Consider the following 23,122-nt stretch of genomic DNA (forward strand, 5'->3'; position numbering starts at 1 on the left):
AATAACCGGCTTGCTGCACGTTATCCTCCCTCAGGAACAACAGAGCTGTCCTGCTGTGGCCCAGCTCTTCACCGCTGCCCTAATTCACACACAAACACACACACACACACACACACACACACACACACACACACACACACACACACACACACACACACACACACACACACACACACACACACACACACACACAAACTTCTGTATTGTACCCTCTCACACACACTCACACACACATACACACAGACACATCATTCCATTCTGTACCCCCTCACTCCCAGACACTCTCTCTCACACACACACACACACACACACACACACACACACACACACACACACACACACACACACACACACACACACACACACACACACACACACACACACACACACACACACATCATTCCATACTGTACCCCCTTACACACACACTCACACACATCATTCCATACTGTGCCTCCTGATTCACACACACACACACTCACACAATTCCATACTGTATCCCCTCATTCACACACACACACACACACACACACACACACATCATTCCATACTCACTCACACACACACACACACACACACACACACACACACACACACACACACACACACACACACACACACACACGTGAAGTTGGTATCAACACAGCATTTCTGTAGTTCATCCAACTTTTAAAGTCTTCAGGGCTGCGAAGAGGGTAAAATGTTTAGTGATCACCTTTACTTTCAATCTTTTTTTAAGAACACTTGAAATGCAGTCACATAGTCTTATAAACACTTCTATGATACTGTTTTTCAATAGGCCTCAATCAACTTTCATTTTATAGAAAACGCAGCCAAGATGTTAGAGAATTCACTGGTAACACTTTAGTTTAGGGTCCAATTCTCACTATTTCTATTATGCTTTTTCAACTTTAGTTAGTGTATAATGTTACTGTTTTAGCATAAAAAAGATCTGCAAGTTTACAAAGCTCAAAGTCCACTCCAAAGGGAGATATTTTATTTAACAGAATCCATTTTCCAAGAACTACAGCGAACGGCTCGTTTGGACTACAACGCAATTTTTCCGAATCTTATGAAGTCATAATGTTCTTCATTTAAATAATTCCCGCCCATGGAATACGCAAAAAATGGGACGAGGCCTGGCTGAGATGCATTAGAGAAAAAAGTGTTGTTGCTATGTCCAAGAGACACTGTTTTTTCCACAACATTTCCAAAACTCATTTGTTTTACCTTCCTAAGGCTGATTTTAAACACTGTTCCTGAACATTATAACATACACATTTTATGGAGAACAGCTTGTTTTCTGTTGCTTTTGTAAGACGGTTCACCGCTCCTAAGGAAAATTAACCATAGTTTTGTGATTGATTACTGTTTGTATCACCTTAGTTTTCCGACAAATATCACTATTAAATGGTGGATAATATCGTATCTATAATGTATAATAAAATTACCAAAAGCATACCACTCTGAAACTTCCTGTGTTAGTCCCTGCTTGCAAAGTCTTTGCATGAAATCCGTTCTGGACGATCCTCCTGTTCGTTAACATTGTCAGGGTCTGAATCAGGCTCGAATTGGTTTGAAATTGAATCCATCATTAATATTTACACTAGGGAAGAACTCACAGTTATGGAGGGGCGGGACATTTCCTGAACACACGCTAAGAGCTGCCAATCACAACACATTGGGCCAGCTAACCAATCACAGCACATTTCGTATTTCGGAAGGAGGGGCTTTATTGAAATTGGCGCGTTCAAGCCAGACTGGGTAGAGAGGAGCTTTACTAATGTAAAATATGTGAAAAATAATGTTTTTGAATTGTCAAGCATGAGAACATGTTCTAGTACACCCCAAAAAACAAAATCATGACTTTGTAAAAGGGCATAATTGGACCCCTTTAACTAGTTGCTTATTAGCATGCATGTTATTAGGATATTGACTGTTTATTAGTTCTTATTATATAGTCATTAATATGTACTTTATGACTAAATCCCTAAACTTAACATCTATCTTATTAACTATTAATAAGCAGTAATTAAGAGTTTATTGAGGCAAAAGTCGTACTTAATAGTTAGTTAATAGTGAGAATGGTACCCTAATCTAAAGTGTGGCCGAATGTACATATTTTGGTGAATTGCTTCTTTAACAATTGTATCATTTTCTATACTCTTTCTCCTTACCCTCTTGGCATAACATACTCTGTTTTATAACCTCTCCAAAACTCTCTAACAAACGTCCATCTGCCTCTCCGAGGTGTTATGGTAGTTGTCAGCCGAGTTACCACCTCACCTCACAGACCGTTTAAAAGCGTCCGGCACAACGGTTAGCTTGTGGCGTCTTCATGCCAGGCGGGCGATTCACTGCAGATGCCACATGATGTAGCAGCCGAGCTAAAGTGGGCAAGCTTGGCACCAGCTCCAGCCTCTGCGCCCGGGCGGTGTCGTTGTGGAGCCAGAGAGGCATCAGTATTACACGCTTCCTTGGTTCATCCCCACGGACGCGGGCGACTAATTGCACAAACTGTGCCAGCGCAGATGAGGAGTGATTTGGCACTGATGGGATGGGCTAATACAGGCAGGCTGAAGGTGAGGAAGAAAATCAATGAGCTTGAGGGCTGGGAGGGAGGGAGGGAGGGAGAGAGAGAGAGAGAGGGAGGGAGAGAGAGAGAGAGAGAGAGAGAGAGAGAGAGAGAGAGAGAGAGAGAGAGAGAGAGAGAGAGAGAGAGAGAGAGAGAGAGAGAGAGAGAGAGAGAGAGAGAGACTGAGAAAAAAGAAAGACAGCCACTCGCAGACAAAGTGTAAGCCCCTGTATGCCCGATGGAGTGAACACACACATATGAAACTCTCACAGCTACTGACCTCACAGTTACAAATGCATGTGTCACACATATCTGCATTTGCATATTGTTTATGAGATTACATTTTATTCAGTGTATATAGTTTATTATTATGTGCGCTCCAGGAAATCAAACTCACAGACTTTGCTGTTTCTAGAACCTGCAGCATTGAGTTTTTTATACTTTCTTTTTTATCTTCTGCCCGGTTCACATTGTACTATTTTGGGCTGTCCCAGACGAAAGATGAACACTCATGGCAATTTCTGTGGTCGTGGCTACTAAACGGTGGTCCTACATCGTACAGTGAGAGCGGTTCAAAGACGGACGTTGTCAAGGTCTTGCGACCAAAGATTGCCTGTGATCATTTTCTGACAGTGTCAGAAATTTAGCATGATCATCTCACAGTGTGTTTGCCGCTACAACCTATGTCTACTGACTAGCCAATAAAAATGCAAAATGAAACATAAACTATTACCTCAAGCTCCATTTGCAAAATTGGCATGGCAAGTTGTCCTCTTTTCCCTAGCCATGACTGCATCATATTCAGATTTTCGCTTCCTCATCTTTTTTCAGTGAACATCAAAACCACAATTGTCAAAGTTCGATTAATCTTGCTCTATTTGTTTACCACTAGCACATGCTGATAATGTTTCATTCCTCCATACTAACTTGCGTCGTAGCCCACGATTCAATTGGTGTCATCATCGTACAGTCAACATACATGTCGTACCCAAGTTTATCAGATCCATGTCGTACAGTGTGATTTGTAATGACATTATAGGATTGCCGAAGTCTGTAGCAGGCATTGGAGGACTTGAATATTATTATTTATATATATGGATTCCATAAAACCTTTAATTTTTAAGAACATGAAAACAGCTTATCAGAAGAACAACAAAACAGTAAGTTTTTATATAGTATGAATCTGTGTAGTATGAAGGAAACCAGGACATGCATGTACTATATCCACCATGTTTTGATTGTCGTGTTCCATTGTGTTGCTTCGCCGCCATTCACAACTCTAATCCTGTTGCCTCATGGGATAGTAAAGTGACCATCAGATGATGTGCACTTCAGAATCTCTGTGTAAGTAGTAGGTCATCCAGTTACTTTTCACCTACTGTTTTATGAATACTATGAATTCTGGCATAGCCTACTACTCCTTTCACGTTCTGTTTATCACCAGGTATAAAGTGGGCATATTTGGATGCAGGGTAACATAACATCTGAATGAACTGTAGCTTATTATGTTAGCTACCTTCAGCTTCACGTGCGGCGGAGGTCCTGATAACCTTGTTGGGGATTATTATTTGATAATGACCAGTACGTGATTTTACATTATCACTAATTTATAAAATGGACAATTCCAGTCATGGCTTCTGATTGGTAATTTTAGACATGCTAAAATATATGATATAGTAACAGTTAATAATGAAAAAGAAACGTTCACTGTTATAGTTTACTAAGCTATGTGTCTTTATGGCATTTTACTATATGGAACTTTATTAAATTAGGCAGTAAGGCACTCAAGACTGTACTGTATTGTGCATTCAGTGCTTAATTTGTAAATACTGGAACCAGAACAAGAACTGGTTAACAGATCAAGCAGTTTTGAGTAGGTGATAAATCATGCAGGTGGGGTTGGGAGATGAGGAAGTGCGTTTATTTCTAATCAACACTACAAGCAAGCATCCTAATATACCCACCTATCCCACTATAATCAACAGAGCTGATAGAACTGGAGCTGAACTGGCAGTGCGGTGTGAACACAGCTTTGTCAAGTATTCCTGCATTGTAACGCCCGCTTGTTGGTTAGATTGAGTAATGCAGGTGCAGTGATTGCATTGCCACAGTAGTAGTGAGTGTCCTAATAACTTGCATTAGCGTAAATGAATATGCAAATAAGATTATTCTGCAAGCAAAGATCATTATTTTCGCTCTGAGGATTTATATACACAATACTCTTAAGACATACTCAACAAACAGCGTTCGTATGAATAAATGTCAAGATGTGAGACAGACAACACATATGATGGCACATTTTACACAAGTCGCGATGTAACGGATGTTGCGACAGATCTTTTCTTCGTACTGTGACGTACATACGATATGCAGTGGAATATCGAAAGGAACAAAAAAAATTGATGGTAATGTCTTGGTTCAAACAAGTCCGGCATACATTCCAACAGAGAAGTCTGCCCTTTTACTGATGATTTAAAAAAGAAAAAAAGAAATTACAACATGGAAAAAACAAACAAAAAATAAGCGTGTTTGGGGATCCACTAAAACATGTATTTGACTTGTTAAAGCCTTGGTGGTGCCTAACAACACTCTTAAGTTGTGACTATTCACAATATCGCACTCCCTCTCATGCCTTATGGCATCATTTTCATCTGAATCAAATCAAAATTGTGCACAATATATCAAAGCACATTTACGTGCGATTGTAAGTGTGCTGTATTTATATCTATGGCTTTTTGCGAAGACCATGTCTATGTCTGAGCTGGGGGAGGGGACACCTCTATGCTGTAGGTATTGTGGCCGCAGCCCCTTTCTGTAGGGGGGACTTGAGGCTTCAGAATCAATGCGTTTGAACTGAGGGATTGCAGCGGATAGGCAGCGCATAGCCAGCTGGAGCACGCACACCCACACACACATGCATGCTCTCAGCCCGCCGCTCCCTCTCTCCCTTCACTGTCACCACCTTTCTTTCATGCAGACAGGACCGAGAAAGAGAGAATTTTAATGGAGGTCTCATCTGAGCTCTCTGAGGTGTTAGCTATGGTCAGTGAGATAGACAGAGAGAGGAGGCACCTATGACAATTGATGAAAAGGCTTCTCTCTTTTCCGATCTATTCTCAATGGAGGAATGCATATCTCCCGCACACAAGTCCTTTCTTTCACCTCATATGTATGCAAATCAAGCATCCTATGCAAATGGGACAGGCAGGCGAGGAAAGGGGGCTTTCAAACCTGCTGTGCCTCCAGCTTCCAATCAGTTATTCATGACGCACACGGCGGAGTGCACCTGAATCCACGGGTGAATGGAAACCCTGCTGCAGTTCCGCAGTCGGCGCCACGCCGCTCACCTCGTCGCACCGGCGATGATCGGCGTAGTCTCTGCCAGTCTTTGCATTAGTTGCTGGCATCTGCATCTGCTCCACGCCCTACAGCGGCACCATTGTCGCACCGTGGCCCTGAACTTCCTGCGTGTGATGTTAAGCTGCTTTCTCAGGCACGGCCGTTTGCGCCTTCTGGTGAGAGACTTAGCAGGCCGACAGCATCATTTGCTTTCACGCTTCAGAGCCACAACTCCCCCCACCCACCACCTCTACTTCTCTCTCTCTCGCTCTCTATCTCTCTCACGCACACATATGTGAGGATGGGGATCTTGTGAGGGAGTAAGTGTGTTCTCCAGCCTCAAAGCTCTAAGCTGTCAGGGAATGTGTGTGTAGACATGACTCTTACGTGGCGCCGTGTCAAAGCACCCAACACAGGCGAATGCCAATGCCGTTAAGAGACCTTCATCTGAGCTTTATTCACAAGACCAGATTTGCATAGACTACTTGATCTGAATACACACATTTTTGTTGTGAATTAAAAGCCTAGTTCATCCCCTAAAAAATTGAAATTCTGTAATCATTTTCTCACCTTCATGTCATTTCAAGCCTGTAAGACGTTATCACAAAGTGAGATCATTTGAAGAATGTTCATGCTGCTCTTTTCCAATGAAAGCATACAATAACAGAACGTGCCATGTTTGAATGTGCAGGAAAGCGAATGGTTATCAGTTATAACAAATAAATGTTTGGTCTTTCCCACATGTTAAGCTGTTAAATGGCTTCAGAAGAGCTTCATGGTCCCTAGTCATGCAATGCCTTTGTTTTATGGAGTAGAGCAACGTGAACATTTTCCCCCTCCTTTTGGCCTTTCTTTTCTAACCTGTCTTGTTTTTGTTCCACGGGCAAAAGAATGTCACACTTGGTTTTGAATGAACTGAGAGTAAATTATGACAACAATTATCTTTCCTGTAATCATTTAAGGCACCAAGACGTGCATCATGAAAGTCACGCATAAATAATAATGTGAAGACAGTTACTGATTGTTGCTTGGGGTAAAAATACCTTCAGATTGATGGTACTTCTCCAAGGAGACTCAGCTGTGATGATCTACTGGTTAAAACACCCAAACAGCAGTGAGTCAGAAGCCTGTAAGCCATACACTGAGCCGCTGAGTTAATATCCTAAAACAACCTGTCATGCACCACACACACATTTATCACCTAGAACCCATGTATGTGCAGAGATAGCCCTAGAACAAACTACTACACACAAGCACACAACCGTCCCCTGAACACAAACAAGCATACAAACACACTTCATCTCAGCCACAAACCCTCATAGCCGCTATTGGTATTTGGTAGAGTAGACAAAAATTACAGTGGAATCTCCAAAGCAGCAAGACTAAGGCCTGAAACAAATTTCATGCGAATACCCAAATTCGATTTCACACTTTATTGAATTGCAGAATACTTCAGAGCACAATTTCTAAAATGCAAGTAGCCATTGCGTTGCACAAGGGGCACTGTTGCAGGTCTTTGTAAAAAATCTCAAACAACAAAGCAAGTTATGCTCACAAACTCTTGATGTGTCTGTTTTCATGTTATATTAATCTGTTTTTCTTTCTAAGCTCAAATCTGAGAAAACACTTTTTTGTGATGATGTAAGGATGAAAAAACAAGCAAGGCTCACTCTCTGAATGGGTCTTGAAATGCTTAAGGGTGGTTTTACACAACAGGGTAGGGTTGCACCAGCCGTTCGTAAGTTCTTTCTTAAGATGGAACGTAAAGTCCACACTTGAGGCTTAGTAACTACTAGCCAGTTTGTAACTAACTCTGTACTTTATTCCATTCCACCATTTTTTCTTAAGGCAGAATGTAGCTAGTAGGTTGTAAGCTCTCCGTAAAGTAATGCATAGTTACATATGACGTTTACCCTCAATTATCCAATAGCAGCCTGTGAGCAGAAGTTGTGTTGAAATTGTGTGAATTTCAGTTTATCCTTCATTCTAACTTCTTTTCCCTCCCGTTTTTTACAGTAAAAATAAGGTTCCTTTAAAAACGATACTTAATCATGGATAACATAAGTGTTTTTATATTCAAATAACATTCAGAAACTGTATTTGAAAACAAAATAAAGATAAATAAAAAAGTACTGATACAAAAAACATAAGAAATGACATTTATTGATTATGGACCGATGGGACAGATGCACACAGCGGCGCAGTGTTTAGGATGGGTTTGTGTTGAAGAGCCGCTAACAAAGTAATCTTTTCACACAATGTTCTGCAAGTGTAAATGTCAGCATTATCATATACAGTATGTCTAAAGAATTTAAGCCTGTCAGGTAAAAGGAGAGATTACTGATGCAGTTCAGTCTGTCTGCTATTTCATTCCAACCGTTACTCCTGATCGGAGGCTTCCATAAATATTTAGTTCATACGTAGAGTTATGCTTCAACTAAGTTTAATGGTGAAACGCAAAAATATTTTGTAGTGCGGAAGTTGTAACTTAGTGTCCATTTACGTCAAAACTAGGCTAAGTTGTTACTTGCGCATAGCTGTTATAACCGGCCCCTGCTGTCCTAATGTCAAATCAATGACATCAATTATATTTCTTAATCCAGATCACCGCGCGCACACACACACACACATTTATGCACAGGAAATTTGAAGATGTTTATGAGATCTGTTGGTGAAAGAGAGAGAATACAAGGACTGCGTTTAAAGGGTATAGAGGGCGGCAGAATGAGACAGGCAGATGAGAGACAGAGAACTGGAGTGCTATTGTGTAGACTTCACCCAGGTGCAGGGCACATTGAGTCAGACAGGAGCCATAGCTGACTGCTCCATTTTGCAAGCAGCACAGACACCACTGTCCTCTATCCACTCAAAAAAGGAGAGAGAGAAAGAGACATTTTCCCAGCAGGAGGACATGACCTTCAGTCTATCCCTGCACCCAGGCCCTTTATCTCACAGTCGAAAAACACAGCCCTCTTTAAACCATGGCGCTTCGCTCAATTACGTTGCAGGTAATTTGTGTGGTATTGGGAATTAAAGTTTAATTAGGGCGACTGGAGTAATTTGTGCCTGGATTTAATATAATCACGGTGAACTGGCTGCTTGTGAAGTGCCCTGATGTCAGGCTGAGGTAGATGAGATCCAATGCCGCTTTTCATCAACAAAGAACAAAGAATCCCGTCTCCCCCGCCCTCTGCTGGCTTGGCTGAGATCCACCGGCACATTTTCACTCACCCATCCCTGTCCACACTCCCCCACCACACACCCCTTGCAAACAGTGGCGCAGAAGGTTTGGACAGACAGAGACGGCAAGAGAAAAGGAAAACAAGAGAATTAAAAAGAGTGTGAAATAAATATGCCAAAGCCAGCACATCCCTTTGTCTTATACCTCATTCGCAAAGCCATGGACTCTCTGAGCATCAGAGAAAGCATTTCTGACAGAGCAATCGAATCCGTGAACAATTTTCAAAGAGCAAATCCTCTCCTCCAACACCCACCCCAGGCTCGGCAGGATAGAACGGCTTGTGCGCTCTGTCAAAGAGCATGTTGTTGCGTGGATGTGTGCATTTGTGTTCAGAAGGAAGTAAACACAGAGGCGTGTGGAGGCGGTCAGCATTAGGGTCTAAAAGAAGCCAAACAATAGATCCCAAAAAGGATTCTACAAGACATTGTGAGCCTCGTCCCAGAGTCAATTTTATTCCACTAGATGAGGATGCCAAAAAGAAAAGAGGGGGGAGGGAAATCAATGACAAAACTGGCTGGCAAAAACAATCTCCATTCCATATACAACCATCCATCCCTTCCTTGTCTTCTATCTCATTCCCACTTTGCCTGCAGTCTATCCCTTCACCCTGCTCTGATTTCATCCATACTGTCAGTGGATTGCTGAATGAGAGGCTTTTAGTTTCAGCCCATCGGGACTTTCAGAGCTAGAAAATTCCCCTGCTCATTCCTCAGGTAACAGGATGGTGGTTGATAAGGCAGAGAGTTGGGATGACATACATGGAGAATGAATAAACCGGGAACATCAAGGGCACCTTCCAAGAATCGCCCGAGGTTCAGTCGCAAAATAAAAAAGACCCCAGCATGCACACCTCTGCTAACCCCCAAACTTTGTCACGAATACTTCAATTTGTTTTCACCCATTTCTTCTTTTCTCCTTTAATTGTATTATAATGTCCTTTATTTCACATCCTCGACGTGGCAACCTTGAATTCCAGCCAGTTCTATCACTCATCCTGCATTTACACCAACCTTAGAGCCAGAGCCAAGTGAGAGTCCATGTCAGCTGTCATTGCTGGAGCAGAGCGGCTCTCTTGTGACGGTTCTCTCTCCGAGGGGTGTGAGCCGAAATTAAGATAAGCTACGTAAAATAGTTAAAATTGGCAAATCTTGATTTTTTGCTCAGACAGAGTACCACGAGTGATATGTCCTTCCACTAAAACCACCTGTCTGACGATTATGGCAGGGAGGTAAACAGTGTGCTGATAGAAATTAAAGAGTAGGAAGCTGCCCCAAGGAAAATGCGATGGAGTAACACATAATGGGCTGAGGTGTGTGGAGAAACATGGACTTTCAACATATTGCGTTGATCCGGGAACAACATTCCTGTCTGAAAATTTAGTCCTAAACTTATCGCAACCCCTAAACCTAACCCTACACATAACATATTCCTAAAACCAGAGGAAAATGATAGGTGAATAACACTGATTTAGAAGCACCTAACCCTGGTTGCAAGCCTAAACTTGACAAACGATTATTGTGATTGGTTGATTGGAATATTGTTCCAGTATCAACAAAGATGTTGATATAGGTACATGTTGTACTTGGTGAAATCATTTTCATCTCATAGTTCCAGAGAAACTCTATACCTAAACGACATTTTTCACCATACAATTTGCATATCTGGTCAGCAGAGGTAGTGAGTTGTCTATGCAAACAACGTGTTTGGGCATCATAGCCTCATGTCAAATATTTTGGTATCAAAATGTGCACGTACTGAGCCACTGAGACATTTTTGAGACATTACCAGCATTTTTGGGAATCATAGAAACACTGAGCCCCAATATGTGTCTATGTAGGCAGCTTACTTGGTTTTGAACCATGGCCTTTGTCTGTCACCACTCTGCAGCTCCTGAATGCAACAACACAAAGCGTCGTCTCAAGGTCACAGCCAGCGTGTCCTCCGCTTCAGGGTAGAAAGGTTAATCTGTAGTTAAGGTGGAGCCAAAACTTGGACTGAGCAGGGGTGTGGTGCAGAGATATGAAGCCGAAAGAAAAGATGTGTGACAGAGATAGTAGTAGTGTGATTGACAGTGTGACCGCTTCGCATCATAAATTAGCCGAGCTGAAGAGGCACAGAATAGGAACAAGCTCAAAGTGGAGTGCCTCACAGGGAGAAATAAATGACTGTGCCCTTATTGAGCGCAGCAAGGCATATAGCATTTCAGGCCAGTAATGTCATTGTGCCTTTGTACCAGCATTATTGATGAAGTCTGTCTCAAAGAAAATAATCCCTCGGCACGCCAGCATTTGAGACTTTTCATTCCGTCTGAGAGATCAATGTAAGCGATCTTCGGGACGGAAAATGCACTGGGAGAACGAAACGCAGCGAGCGTGAGTGCGGGCTGGGGTGTCGAGAGCGTGGCCACAGCGGAGCGCTGCAGCAGAGAGAGGCTGAGATCAAAGCTGAGCGCTGCTTCACTGGAGCGCAGCACTAGGACACTAGAGTCTCACCTGCCGCAAAACCTCCCTCTCTTTACATCTGCTGCATCTCACCCCTCTGCTCTGCTAATGCCCTCTCATGCACATGCAGACCTGTCGAAGAATATCAATCAGCCCTGCAGCTCTTTATTTTTTTAAATGTAGAGTCCCAATTCCCCAGATACTATGTGCCTGGTTATATGTGCACATACCATCAGTAGCTGTATCGGTAGTTCTCTGCATCTGAGAATTGAGAGAATGTTGTGCGCCATCAGCAGTCGTCATTTATGTTTCTTTAGTCTGCCACAAAGCAGCTTAAAGCCTATCGTGCTGGTGCAAACATGCACTTCAATCTTATTTAGGTTTTATTCAGGCATTAGAGCTCCCAGAGAGGAGCTTTAGACCTGATTTACCTGCGCACACAACCACACACACACCACTCGTCTTTCGCTAAGTATCACACACTCTAATGCACGGACTAAAAATCGATCACAGGGAGAGCGCTCTCACTATGCCTTATCCAGCACCGTCTCTGAACAGCTCTCATTTCAGACCCCTGAGGTGTGATGCCTTGGGCACCGCTGGCACAGATGAAATGGGCACCAGGCACCTCACTGCAGGGAGGGCAGGTTTGCTTTTTCACTCCTCTTAGCGTCGTCATGCCAACGGTGGCAGGTTTTAGCATTTAAAGGGCACTCTCTGCAGCCTCGTAATAGAAGAAGCAGCAAAGAGTATTCTGGGGGAAAAAAGTGTTGAGTGCAATTCTAAGCTAATTATGGGATTTGTGTCTTCTGCGCAAGTCATTCAAAAGCATCGCCTGCTTCTGCAGCCAGACGCATCATCACATTGTTGATATTATGACTCATGATTTTCGAATGATGAAGCTGTCAGTAAAAAGGCATTTGAATTATGTGGGACAATGCCACATCTGAAATGATCTTAGTCCTAAAAAAGATTTATAAGCAGACATATCTTTTTTTCACTGTATACTGACACAGATGGAGTATAGAGTAAACTCTTTAAAAATGTGTAACTAGTTTAAAACTTATTTGTGAGTTTATGTTATAATAAACATATGAAAGAAAGAAAAACTAAAATGTATAAAAACTACACCAAAGGTTTCTAATAATCTTACATTTCACATTAATTAAAGAATTTGTGTAAAAAAATTAGATGTTTCATACATCCATATTTTTAGTCATTAATTAGTTTGTGTATATATATATTGCTTTCTTTTTTTCAGGCCATAAATCACCATTTAAAGGGTTTTCAGACTTTCGATGCCTTTAAAATTAGCTATTTTTATCCTGTGTTAATGTTATGATGCTGTCAAAGTTTTCAAAACAAACAAAAAAGTAATAGAACACCAAAGTGTACCATATGGTGTACATGGAAATGCTTACAGCAAAGGAATCTTAATCTAAAATTATACATGGGACATGTTAACTAAATTGGAAAATACATTTGTAATTAATGTAATAATATGCTTAATGTAATAGATATGCTTATTTACTCCGTGTTCGGAGGTAAATTGGTGAGAAAACTGACAACTTTTGAAATACTGTGAAGAAAAACTGAATGTTCTGGACATTCCAGGTGTTCATTGCGGATAATGCCTTTAACCCTTTATTTTACGGAGACTACTGTTTCTCGGTATGGTTCTGTTCTTTCAAAGGTCAGTAAAAAGCCGCAGTGATGTCAATCAAAATGACATCTTAGAGAGATAGACTTCACGCCTGGCCAAGACAGACAGTCCAGTTGAAAGCCTCCGATCTGATTAGCATCTTTCAGTCCAGTGTGAACCATTCAAAGCAATATGAGCCATCTCTGGAAAACCAACACTCTTGTATAAGAAATGTTTAACCCTAAATTATCACTAGAACATGATATTTACATGTGATGCCGTTTTCTTGCAGGAAACCGATTCAATTTGGTCCTCAAGATCAGTTCATGTCCTTAACAGACTGCGCTGAAATTGAATCAACCCCCTACCCTGACCTTCACTCCCACCTCCTTTCTTTCTTCCTTGGCATCTTCTTTCCTGAAATAATGTTTGCTTTGGTTGAAAGCTCCTTATGTGCATAATGTCTTTCTTGTGCATTGTGCCCCTCAATCGTATAACTAAGCTGTTTTATGAAGGATTCAGAAAATGCCAGAGAGCTTGTTTATTGGTTTATTATTTCTCAAATCCACCAGTGTGAGAGTATTTATTCACCTTTTCTAAAACAAGGAATTTGTATTAATATAGCTCTTGACTGTGCTCCAAACTATACTGCCTCATTGTCTACAGCCTTCATAGAACCTTCAGCATAATAAGTGACTGTAGTTAACATGTAGTTTGGACAAAGTTGCCTTAGATTTACATTAAATACAACTCACCCAGACATTTGTGTATTTTAGATATTTCCCAGAGACCTTTCCACCTTCCTAATACAATCCATAGTAAATGCATAATTGAGTCAGATGACTGTCCAACGCTCGATCTGAAAGTGAGAGTTACATTTACATTTTACATTTAGTCATTTAGCAGACGCTTTTATTCAAAGCGACTTGCATTTGAGGATTAAACCAAGCGAGTCATAATGGAGAGGCAAAAACAACGCAAGAAGTGCTCAGAATACCAAGTTCAAACATTGCACAGAGTAGCATAAACCAGACAAGCGAAGATTTCAAGAAAAGGTTTTTTTTGTTTTTTTGTTTTTTTTCCCCCTATGTTAAGTGCTCACGGAAGAGATGAGTTTTCAGTTGTCTTTTGAATGCTGTCAGGGATTCTGCATTTCGGACGAGGGTGGGGAGATCATTCCACCAGCATGGAACCGTGAATGAGAATGTTCTGGACAGTGATTTTGTGCCTCGCTGTGATGGCACTACGAGCCGTCGCTCCTTGGCCGATCGTAGGCTTCTGGTAGGGATGTAGACCCGTAGGAGCGAGTGAAAGTAGGAGGGAGCTGAGCCGGTGTACAATCTGTAAGCAAGTATCAGCGTCTTGAACTTGATTCGAGCAGCGAGTGGTAGCCAATGCAGGGAGATGAACAGCGGAGTGACGTGGGCTCTTTTGGGCTCGTTGAAGACAAGACGAGCAGCAGCATTCTGGATCATTTGTAAGGGTTTAGTTGCACATGGTGGAAGACCAGCTAGAAGAGCATTGCAGTAATCAAGCCTAGAAATAACCAGGGCCTGGACAAGAAGTTGTGTTGCATGCTCAGTTAGGAAAGGCCTGATCTTCCTGATGTTGTGCATTGCAAACCTGCATGATCGGGCTGTCTTTGAAATGTAGTCTGTGAAGGTTAGCTGGTCATCAAAGATTACTCCAAGATTTCTGACTGACCTTGATGGGGTGATTGAGGAGGAGTCTAGCTGGATAGTGAAGTCGTGCTGTAGAGACGGATTGGCAGGGAGGACGAGAAGCTCAGTCTTTGCCAGGTTGAGCTGCAGGTATTGTTCCTTCATCCATGCCGAGATGTCCGCCAGACAGCTAGAGATACGTTAAACAGGCGTTTAACAGATACGTTAAACAGTTAAACAGGCCTCTAGAGAAAGAAAGTTAATTGACTGCATTTGAGGTAAACACACATGCAGATAGAACAGAGTACACTCTATTTATACATGTATTCACTACTGTTAATGAATGATTTTGTAGTGAATTTTTTTAGTAAAAGTCTCTTGGGGATTCTGCCTTAAAGTACGTAAAAGCTCATTGAGCTCACAGCTGGCTTAAACATTCCCCTCCACAGTCTCTTTTTCTGCTTCAACAAGCTTCAAAAATACAACATGGAGAAGATTGAAGACTAAAAACACCTACAAATCCAGTAACAGGAATTTCATTTTTGCCTAGGTATCTTTTTAAAGTTGTCATCAATTCGCACCTACTTTGTAGCACTGTGGAAGTAAGTTTGAGACACATTGCCGTAGATTTTGACTCATTTTGGATATGGGCCAGTCCATGCTGGTACACTCACGGTAAGTTCTACAGTAAGGGTGTCTTTGTCATCATTTGGTACCCCAGGAGACAAATTCTGCCCTCTCAGCAGACCTAGAAAACTTACTGTACCTTTTAGACCACGCTCTCAACAGATCTCTGGCTGTGTCAGCAACATAGCCACACACAGGTTTTTAATCAGCTGCACACAGTGGATCTGTCATGCAATATGTTCAAGCAGAATGATCTGAATGCCAATGATTCTACAAAAAAAAAGTCTTTGTATTGCAACAAATTTAACGTGGGATAACTTAAACATATTAATGCCCCAGTGCAGTTGCAATACTATGTGAAAGGGAAAGCAAGATCCATCATGTCACTTGCTCACTCTGGCCAGCTTGTACATTTCACCACATACTATATGCAGTTTTAAAGGCTTAAAACATAGATCCCGAGTGGTCTTATTTGGGTCACTGTGTAAACAAGCAGAGCAGCAAACAAGCAAAACTGAAGCAGTAGTGGATGGTGGGGCCTCTTGGGAGGGTGCTAAGAGAGGAGCACGTTGCTCTTGGGCCTGATGGCTTCAGACAGTGTGCTAGTGAGATGAATAATGTGTGTGTCTGATGGGACTAGGCGGCCATCCCTCGGCAGGCCTACAGCACTGGAGTGGAGAAATATACAGCCCCTATCTTTGCCTATAAAACACATTTGCTACTTTGAAGTCATTGCTGAGAAGAGAATAATACCTGACTATCACATTGCCAACTGTATCAAATTACTGAGCAAGATATACGCAAATAGCACATATCGAAAACAAATTCTGAGTAACACCAAAATTAGAATCCTATTATTGCACATGCACAACATTGACTATCATTTATTTTAATAAAACACTTCATAAGCCAATGATAAAATGCTTGGTTTGTTTGTATGCATGGTCCTTGTGAATACATGTTTTAAACCATCATGTGTATTTGAGAAAATTCATAATAATAATAATAATAATAATGTAGCTGCACATATTATCACAGAAGATCAAACCACCGAAATGTGGAATAGATAGGCTGAGATTCCTAGATTCAATTTAATACAATAATGATTGATTGCAGCTGCAGTAAGGGAGAGTAAAATTTTATAGTGCTCATTGAGAGATATATGATTTGATTTGATGAATGATGTGTACATTATAATGTGATTTGTTTTAGGACAAATACAGCAATAATTTCAAATTATTTGAATGAGAGAATGATCACTGATAAGAAAACAAAGCCACTAAGCACAGCTTCTGTCTTTCTATCTTTTCTCTCTCTTTCCAAAGAGCCCCCTAGCCGGAGTCATGCAGTCCTTCAGAGAGCGGAGTGGTTTCCATGGCAACCAGCACTGCTACCAGCAGGAACCCCAAGAATTATCGCGTCTTGAGAGTTATAGACATCATCACAGCCAGTCCAGACAGGGCTATGAGCCACACTCTCTAGCTGCTGCAGGGTTGTCAACAGCGGGAGCAGGTTCTAAGGACTGTTATGGACAGCAGACCTATCCCATCTATACCAGCAGCAGTGCTACTCAGACTAAAAAAACATTTAGAGGAGCCAAAACTCCAAACCAGCACATGCAGGCTGGCTACAGCAATCACATGGCCCCTGGATACACAGCCCAGTATATTAGTGAAGGTCACTTGCAGCAAAAATGGGATGAGTCAGCTCAGATGACCCAATTTGAACAGGACATGGTGGGACGGCTGGAGTCTGGGGTCAGTGGGTCATCCCAGTACCTAGAGCAGAACATGCTAGCTATCTCTCAAAGTCAGTGCCATCTCCCCTCCCAGTCCTCTGCCACAACCTATACAAGTTCCCATCAACAGGGCCTCCCACCCAATCCAGCACCATCTCCTTTAATGTATCCACAGGGCCACCTCCATTTCCCTCAGCACTCGCAGCCCCCTTCTTCATCTTCGTCATCTTACATGGAGAAATGTAATACAATGCCACATGGTTACAAAAGCTATGGAATACCAACTAATGCACAGTATGGAAGACAACTCAGCAATCACAGCAGTTTAAAGCAGAGTGGATACAGGCCTCAGAATAATTATGGTTATCAACAAACTCCCTCAAGATCTGGATTTGAACAAGGCTCCCTGCAGGGAATGTCTGGTACACAGGAGAACCTTCAGAAATTCCAGCACTACAATCAGCCCCAGCAAAACTACTGCATTACAGACATTTCTGTAAGGTCACCAGAACAATACTACCAGACCTGCAGTCCAAGTTCCAGCCATTCACCTGCAAGGTCTGTGGGAAGATCTCCCTCCTATAACTCTACACCATCCCCCTTAATGCCAAATCCTGACTCATTCCAATATGGCCAACCTCCCATTAATCCTGGAGCTTCCTCGTCCACAAGTTTGCAAGACCAAAATATGTTGATGCCCCCTAATACCCATTCATCACCCAGTGTTAACCACCAGTCCCAGAGCTATTCTGGCACCATGAAAGAACGATTCTCGGAAAAGCTCCTGTCTAACCCCAGTTTGTGGAGCCTCAATGCCCTGACATCTCAGGTTGAAAACATCTCTAACAATGTTCAGCAGCTGCTGCTGTCAGAGGCCCTTATGGCTAACAAAAAGACCAGCAAGCGAAACCATCCAAAAAAGGGAGAAGACTATAGAGGTCAGTTAAAGGGTATGGAAGAGTCATCTTGTCCTGAAAACCAACATGGTCCTCCTCAATCTGATGCATATAGCATTCCCAGGTCCATGACATCAGAACTACAGGAGGGAGGATACTCTAGCAGCACTGAGGACCAGATGGACAGGAGCTATTACTATTTTGGTCAGGACAAAGGTCAAGCACACACCCAGACACACCCGCGTCTCAGCCTTGACACAGTGTCCACTTGTTCCTTAAATTCAGCTGATGATGTATCCGTTAGGTCAGGTGACTCAGTTCGAAGTCTCCAGAGTGTAGCCTCTGAAGATAATCTCAATTGTGACCCCAGAGTACAGAGAGTATTGACTGGAGAGGAGCCCAACAGCTCTCTCCGTTGCATTAGAGATGAGAGGTCTCCCATCAGTGTAACAGTTCCAAGTCCTGTGAAACAAGAGAGTAATTCACCACCAGACATAAAGCATTCAGAGAACACTCTAAAGGAGAACTTTGAGGAGTCAGCATGGACTGAGAGGATGGTTGATGAGGAGGAAATTGGACAAAGAAAGATGTCTGCAGACCATGAGGTCAAAGGAGAGGTCACAGAAAAGCAAGAGAATTGGTTGGAGGATGAGAAAAATCCTTCTATATTTCATAAAATAAATAAAGCAGTATTAGAGGAAGGTTACTCATATGAAACAGAAACAAATATCTACCAAGGTCTGCAAAACAAATACAGTTTAGATAAAGGAAACTCAGAAGAGATGGACTGTTTTTCTGAACTTAATCACAAATGTAATGAAGGCACAGAAATAAAGTCAGAACATTTCCAATCAGAGCCACAGACCACTGTTGAAATGCTTGTGAAAACAACACCCAGCAATTCAGGCACTAATATGTATTTGCCAGGTAAAGAAGAAAATTCAAAGAGTGAGAAATCAGTAGTTAGCCTCACATGCACTGAGGGACCAGTGGACACCCTTGAGGAGCAGCCGTCTGTCCTCTCTCATAATTCCACTGAGGTGAGAGATGAAAAGGAGAACCTGACAACCTCAGAGGAGGTCATTAATAATAGAGCAAGTACATCTGAGGAGATAGGAAACATGCCACAAGTCAACACAGAACCTGCAGAAAGCTGTAACCAGGATGCACCACAGAGAGGCAGTGAAAAGAGGTCAGCCATATGTGACATTGCACCTCAGCCTCACACAGCCAAGAGTGGCTTCTCAGCTCTCAATGAGAAAACAACACCTTTGGCTCAAGCTAGAGATCATCACATCGATCGTAGTGATGCAAAGGTACTAGAGCCTGACTCTCCTCAGTTGCCAGGCAAGTCAATACTGCACTCTGCACCATCTTGGGCTGACACCCCACCTTCTCCCAAAAAAGGGGATGAGGATATGGAACCGGGGATAAGCTGTCCCAGTGCAGTGACTCCCTCAGCCAAACCAGAGCCGTTGGCCCCATCTGCACATACGAGAATGTTCGGTAAGAAACATGCACGGGGCAGGAGGAGACCAATGCATTCAAGTGTAGGAATCAGAAGGCAGCTAAGTGTAGAAGGAGACAGGGCTCCAGCTTCTGCCCAAAATCCCAGTATGCCCTCTAGCAAAAGCGCTCTTATTCCCGATCAGATGGAAACTGCCCACCAGAATATTAGTAGTCAAACACAGAAACTTGTGACAGAGAGTTTACCATCGCGGATGTGCACTCGGTCCTACGGTTCACAAAGTAACCCAAAGGTCTGCCCTCAAGAGAGAAGGAAACCGGGTCCAAAACCAGGCCCAAAGCCTGGTCCAAAACCAGGCCCAAAGCCTGGTCCAAAACCAGGTTCAAAACTAGGTGTAAAGCCAGGTCCAAAACCAGGTCCAAAATCAAATATAAAACCTGGTTCAAAGCCTAGTCCAATATCAATTTCAAAACCTGGTCCAAAACCAGGTACTAGACCTGAAGTTATGCCTAGTGTAAAACCTGGTAGCAAACTAAGTTTAAAAAGCACAGGGTCCACAGAAAATGCAAAGCCTGGTCCAAAACCTGGAGTAAAGCCTGGTCCTAAACATGGTCCAAAATCTGGTTCTAAACCAGGCTCAAAGCCTGGGGCTTTACCAGGAGAAATACTTGTTCCAAAGTCAAGTCAAACCACCACAGAGTCAAAGCCAATTGAGGGGTCAGTAACTAAAGGTCCAGGTAGACCAAGAGGTATCACCTCCAAGATAAAATCAATAAAACGAGATGAAAATATTCAGATTTCAAAAGATCATACTAAGGAAACACATGAACCTTTTTTGCAAGATGTAAGCACAGCATTAACTATGGACACACTTGTTGGTGTGGTGGACACCACTAAGGATGAAACTGTGGGTTCCACTTTGGAGTGCACTCTAGAAAGCAGTTGTGTAAAGTCTTTAGCAAGAGATCAAAAGTCCATGGTGCTGAGATCACGAAAACAAACAAAAGAAAAGTTGACTGAAGATAAGGAGCAAGAGAGTGATAAATCAAATGAGACACCTTCAGCAATGCTCTTACACTCACAAATACAGAATGTTACTGTGGATCAGTCATGTAAGACCGAATCTTCAAATCTTGAATTACCTAAGCAGAAGGATGTCTCTACAGATTTACTTCAACAACCAAATGAAGAGATCGTTTCCATCAAAAGAAAATACAGTTTACCATCATCAAACACCAAAAAGAGGAAGAAAGGTGTGCAAGACAGTCAAGTGAAGACACAGCAGCCCACATTAGATACAGTCACAGGAGTCTGTATTGCAAAGGGAAAGCGAAAGAGGGGACAACATGTGCAAGCAGAATCTGTAAGCACCACTGTAACCACTGATAACCCTCCCACCGATGACATAAGTGACATGCCTTCTGTACCTCCTCAGTGTCCCACAAAAACCAAATATTTGCCTCCTCGGAAAGGCAGGGGACTTAAATATGAGGCAATGGTTCAGAAAATCACATCCCCAGGGTCCAAAAAGCAACCTTTAAATATTCAACCAGATATTGTACCAGATGAATTAATATCAAAATCAGAGCCACAGGTACCAGAGCCGAAGGAGACAATGAACGCCCCTGAGTTGACTCACATGGAGGGCGAAAGCATAATAAGTACACAAGAGACCCAAAACACAGGAATTCAAACTCCAAGGAAAAAGAGGAGAACGTGGGCCACCGTAGAGAGCAGCGATGCACCAGATGTAGCTCTGGAGGCCAGGAGCCTAGTTATTAACACACCAAGACTAGCCAAACAGAGAGCCATTAAAAACAACCACGAGATGCATCTGAAGCAACGGAAGAGGAGAAGAAAAGGCACTGAACCACAAGAAAGCATCCCCATTGTTGAGAAACAGGAACCTAACCAGACTGATATATTACCCCCACCTCAACCTTCCTTCTCTTCACCAGAAACAGGTGAACAGACACAATATAAGGAACCACCAACAGAATTTTGCTTACCACAAATAAAACCCAAACGAGGCAGGCGGCCATCACTCAAAAAGAAACAGGAGGAACTCTCAAGTCAAACAGAAGATGACAAATTAAAGGAGAAAAAAAAGGCTGGCCCGAAAAAAAAGGTTCTGAATGTCCTCAAAGTTGTAGCGAGGAGACCTAAGATCAAGAACAAATGCAGCAATGATCTCCCCCCAACAGTGAAGGGGACATTATCAGACTTGCATCCAGCACTAGGAGATGGCAAATGTTCTTTCAGACCATATGTACACATTGACAGCCCTTTGGAGCTAGCATCTCTTTGTACCATCATCAACAGGCCTGAGGAAGAGCAGATGCTCAGCCAGGCAAGAAAAAAGTGTGCAGCTAAAAAGAAAAATCTAGTCACTGTTACCAAAGCAGTATCAAACTCCTCAGTAATGCTCCAGGGGCCCTTAGTTAACAAAAGTCTAATTGAAAGGTGTCTAACGTGCTGCCTATGTGGAAAGCCAGCAAATTACAGAGAGCTTGGCGACTTGTGCGGCCCCTATTATCCTGAGGACTGCATACCACGAAAAATGCTGTCTTCAACACACAGGAAGGATTTCAGGCAAAACAGCAACTGTGCAAATGAGACAGAGGTCAGATGTATCGCAGAGCAGATCAACTCACAGAGTGCATGTGCGAAGGACGCCTATCAAGATTGTGCAAATGAAGGACACAGCTGGCATCCCAGGAGGGGGAAAAGGGCAATTAGGGAACCGTTAAGAACCCGCCCTACCTTGCGGATGAGATTCAAAAGACTGATGCAGTTGCAGAGCAGACTTAGTGGAGTTTCTCCCCCTGCTGGTGAGGAGGTCAGTGGAACGGCTCTGCAGAGATTGCAGATGGAGGCTGAGGCGAAAGAGCACTGGGCTCATGAAGCTTGTGCTGTCTGGACCACAGGCATAATCCTGGTAGCAGGCAAACTCTTTGGGCTGAAGGAGGCTGTTCAGCAATCTGCAAATGCAGTAAGTTTTTCATTTATATTAAACACCCTACATTAATAACTTCCTGTGCTGTTAAAAAAAGAGAGACAAGAGCACATCTCAGAACATGTCTGGAATAGCATACTCAGAAATAGCTATATACACCACATTGTATCCCACCACAATTCAACTGGAAACAAAATCAACTGTGATATCATTGTGACTTCTTTCTAATCTAGACACCAACAAAATACTTTTTTCTTTCTTTCTTTCACACATAATTATGTCAAAGATTCTAAACAAATGTATTTCTGAGATGTACCTCACTATATTAAACCGTATACTATTTTCATAAATTAGTACACATTAAACAGTAAGCAATATATTAAGGTTTCATTCCAAACAGTGTAAAGACATATTACTATGATTAATACTCAAAAAGAACCAAATAATAATAATGATACATATAATATACTTTGAATCTAGTGGGCATAGCATTATATTAGTTATACTATATTATCTGCAACTTGTGATGGCTCAGGGG

At 42.3% G+C, this 23,122-nt stretch overlaps 2 protein-coding genes across 3 annotated transcripts in view; one reads left to right on the top strand and one right to left on the bottom strand.

Annotated features, from left to right (window-relative positions):
- Nucleotides 1–23,122, top strand: part of rai1 (retinoic acid induced 1) — a 64,729-nt gene that overhangs the window by 33,221 nt on the left and 8,386 nt on the right. For both annotated transcript variants that reach the window (XM_077211650.1, XM_077211651.1), the window contains exon 2: nt 16,852–22,620. In XM_077211650.1, the coding sequence (XP_077067765.1) occupies nt 16,870–22,620 (5,751 nt within the window). In that variant the 5' untranslated portion in view covers nt 16,852–16,869. The remainder of the gene's footprint in view (nt 1–16,851; nt 22,621–23,122) is intronic.
- tom1l2a (target of myb1 like 2 membrane trafficking protein a) overlaps nt 1–23,122 on the bottom strand; it is a 143,895-nt gene that overhangs the window by 28,044 nt on the left and 92,729 nt on the right. The gene's annotated exons all lie outside the window — the stretch shown is intronic.

Source organism: Siphateles boraxobius, unplaced genomic scaffold (genome assembly GCF_051911475.1).
Source record: "Siphateles boraxobius isolate OS27281-9 unplaced genomic scaffold, OSU_SipBor_1 66, whole genome shotgun sequence".
NCBI lineage: Eukaryota > Metazoa > Chordata > Actinopteri > Cypriniformes > Leuciscidae > Siphateles > Siphateles boraxobius.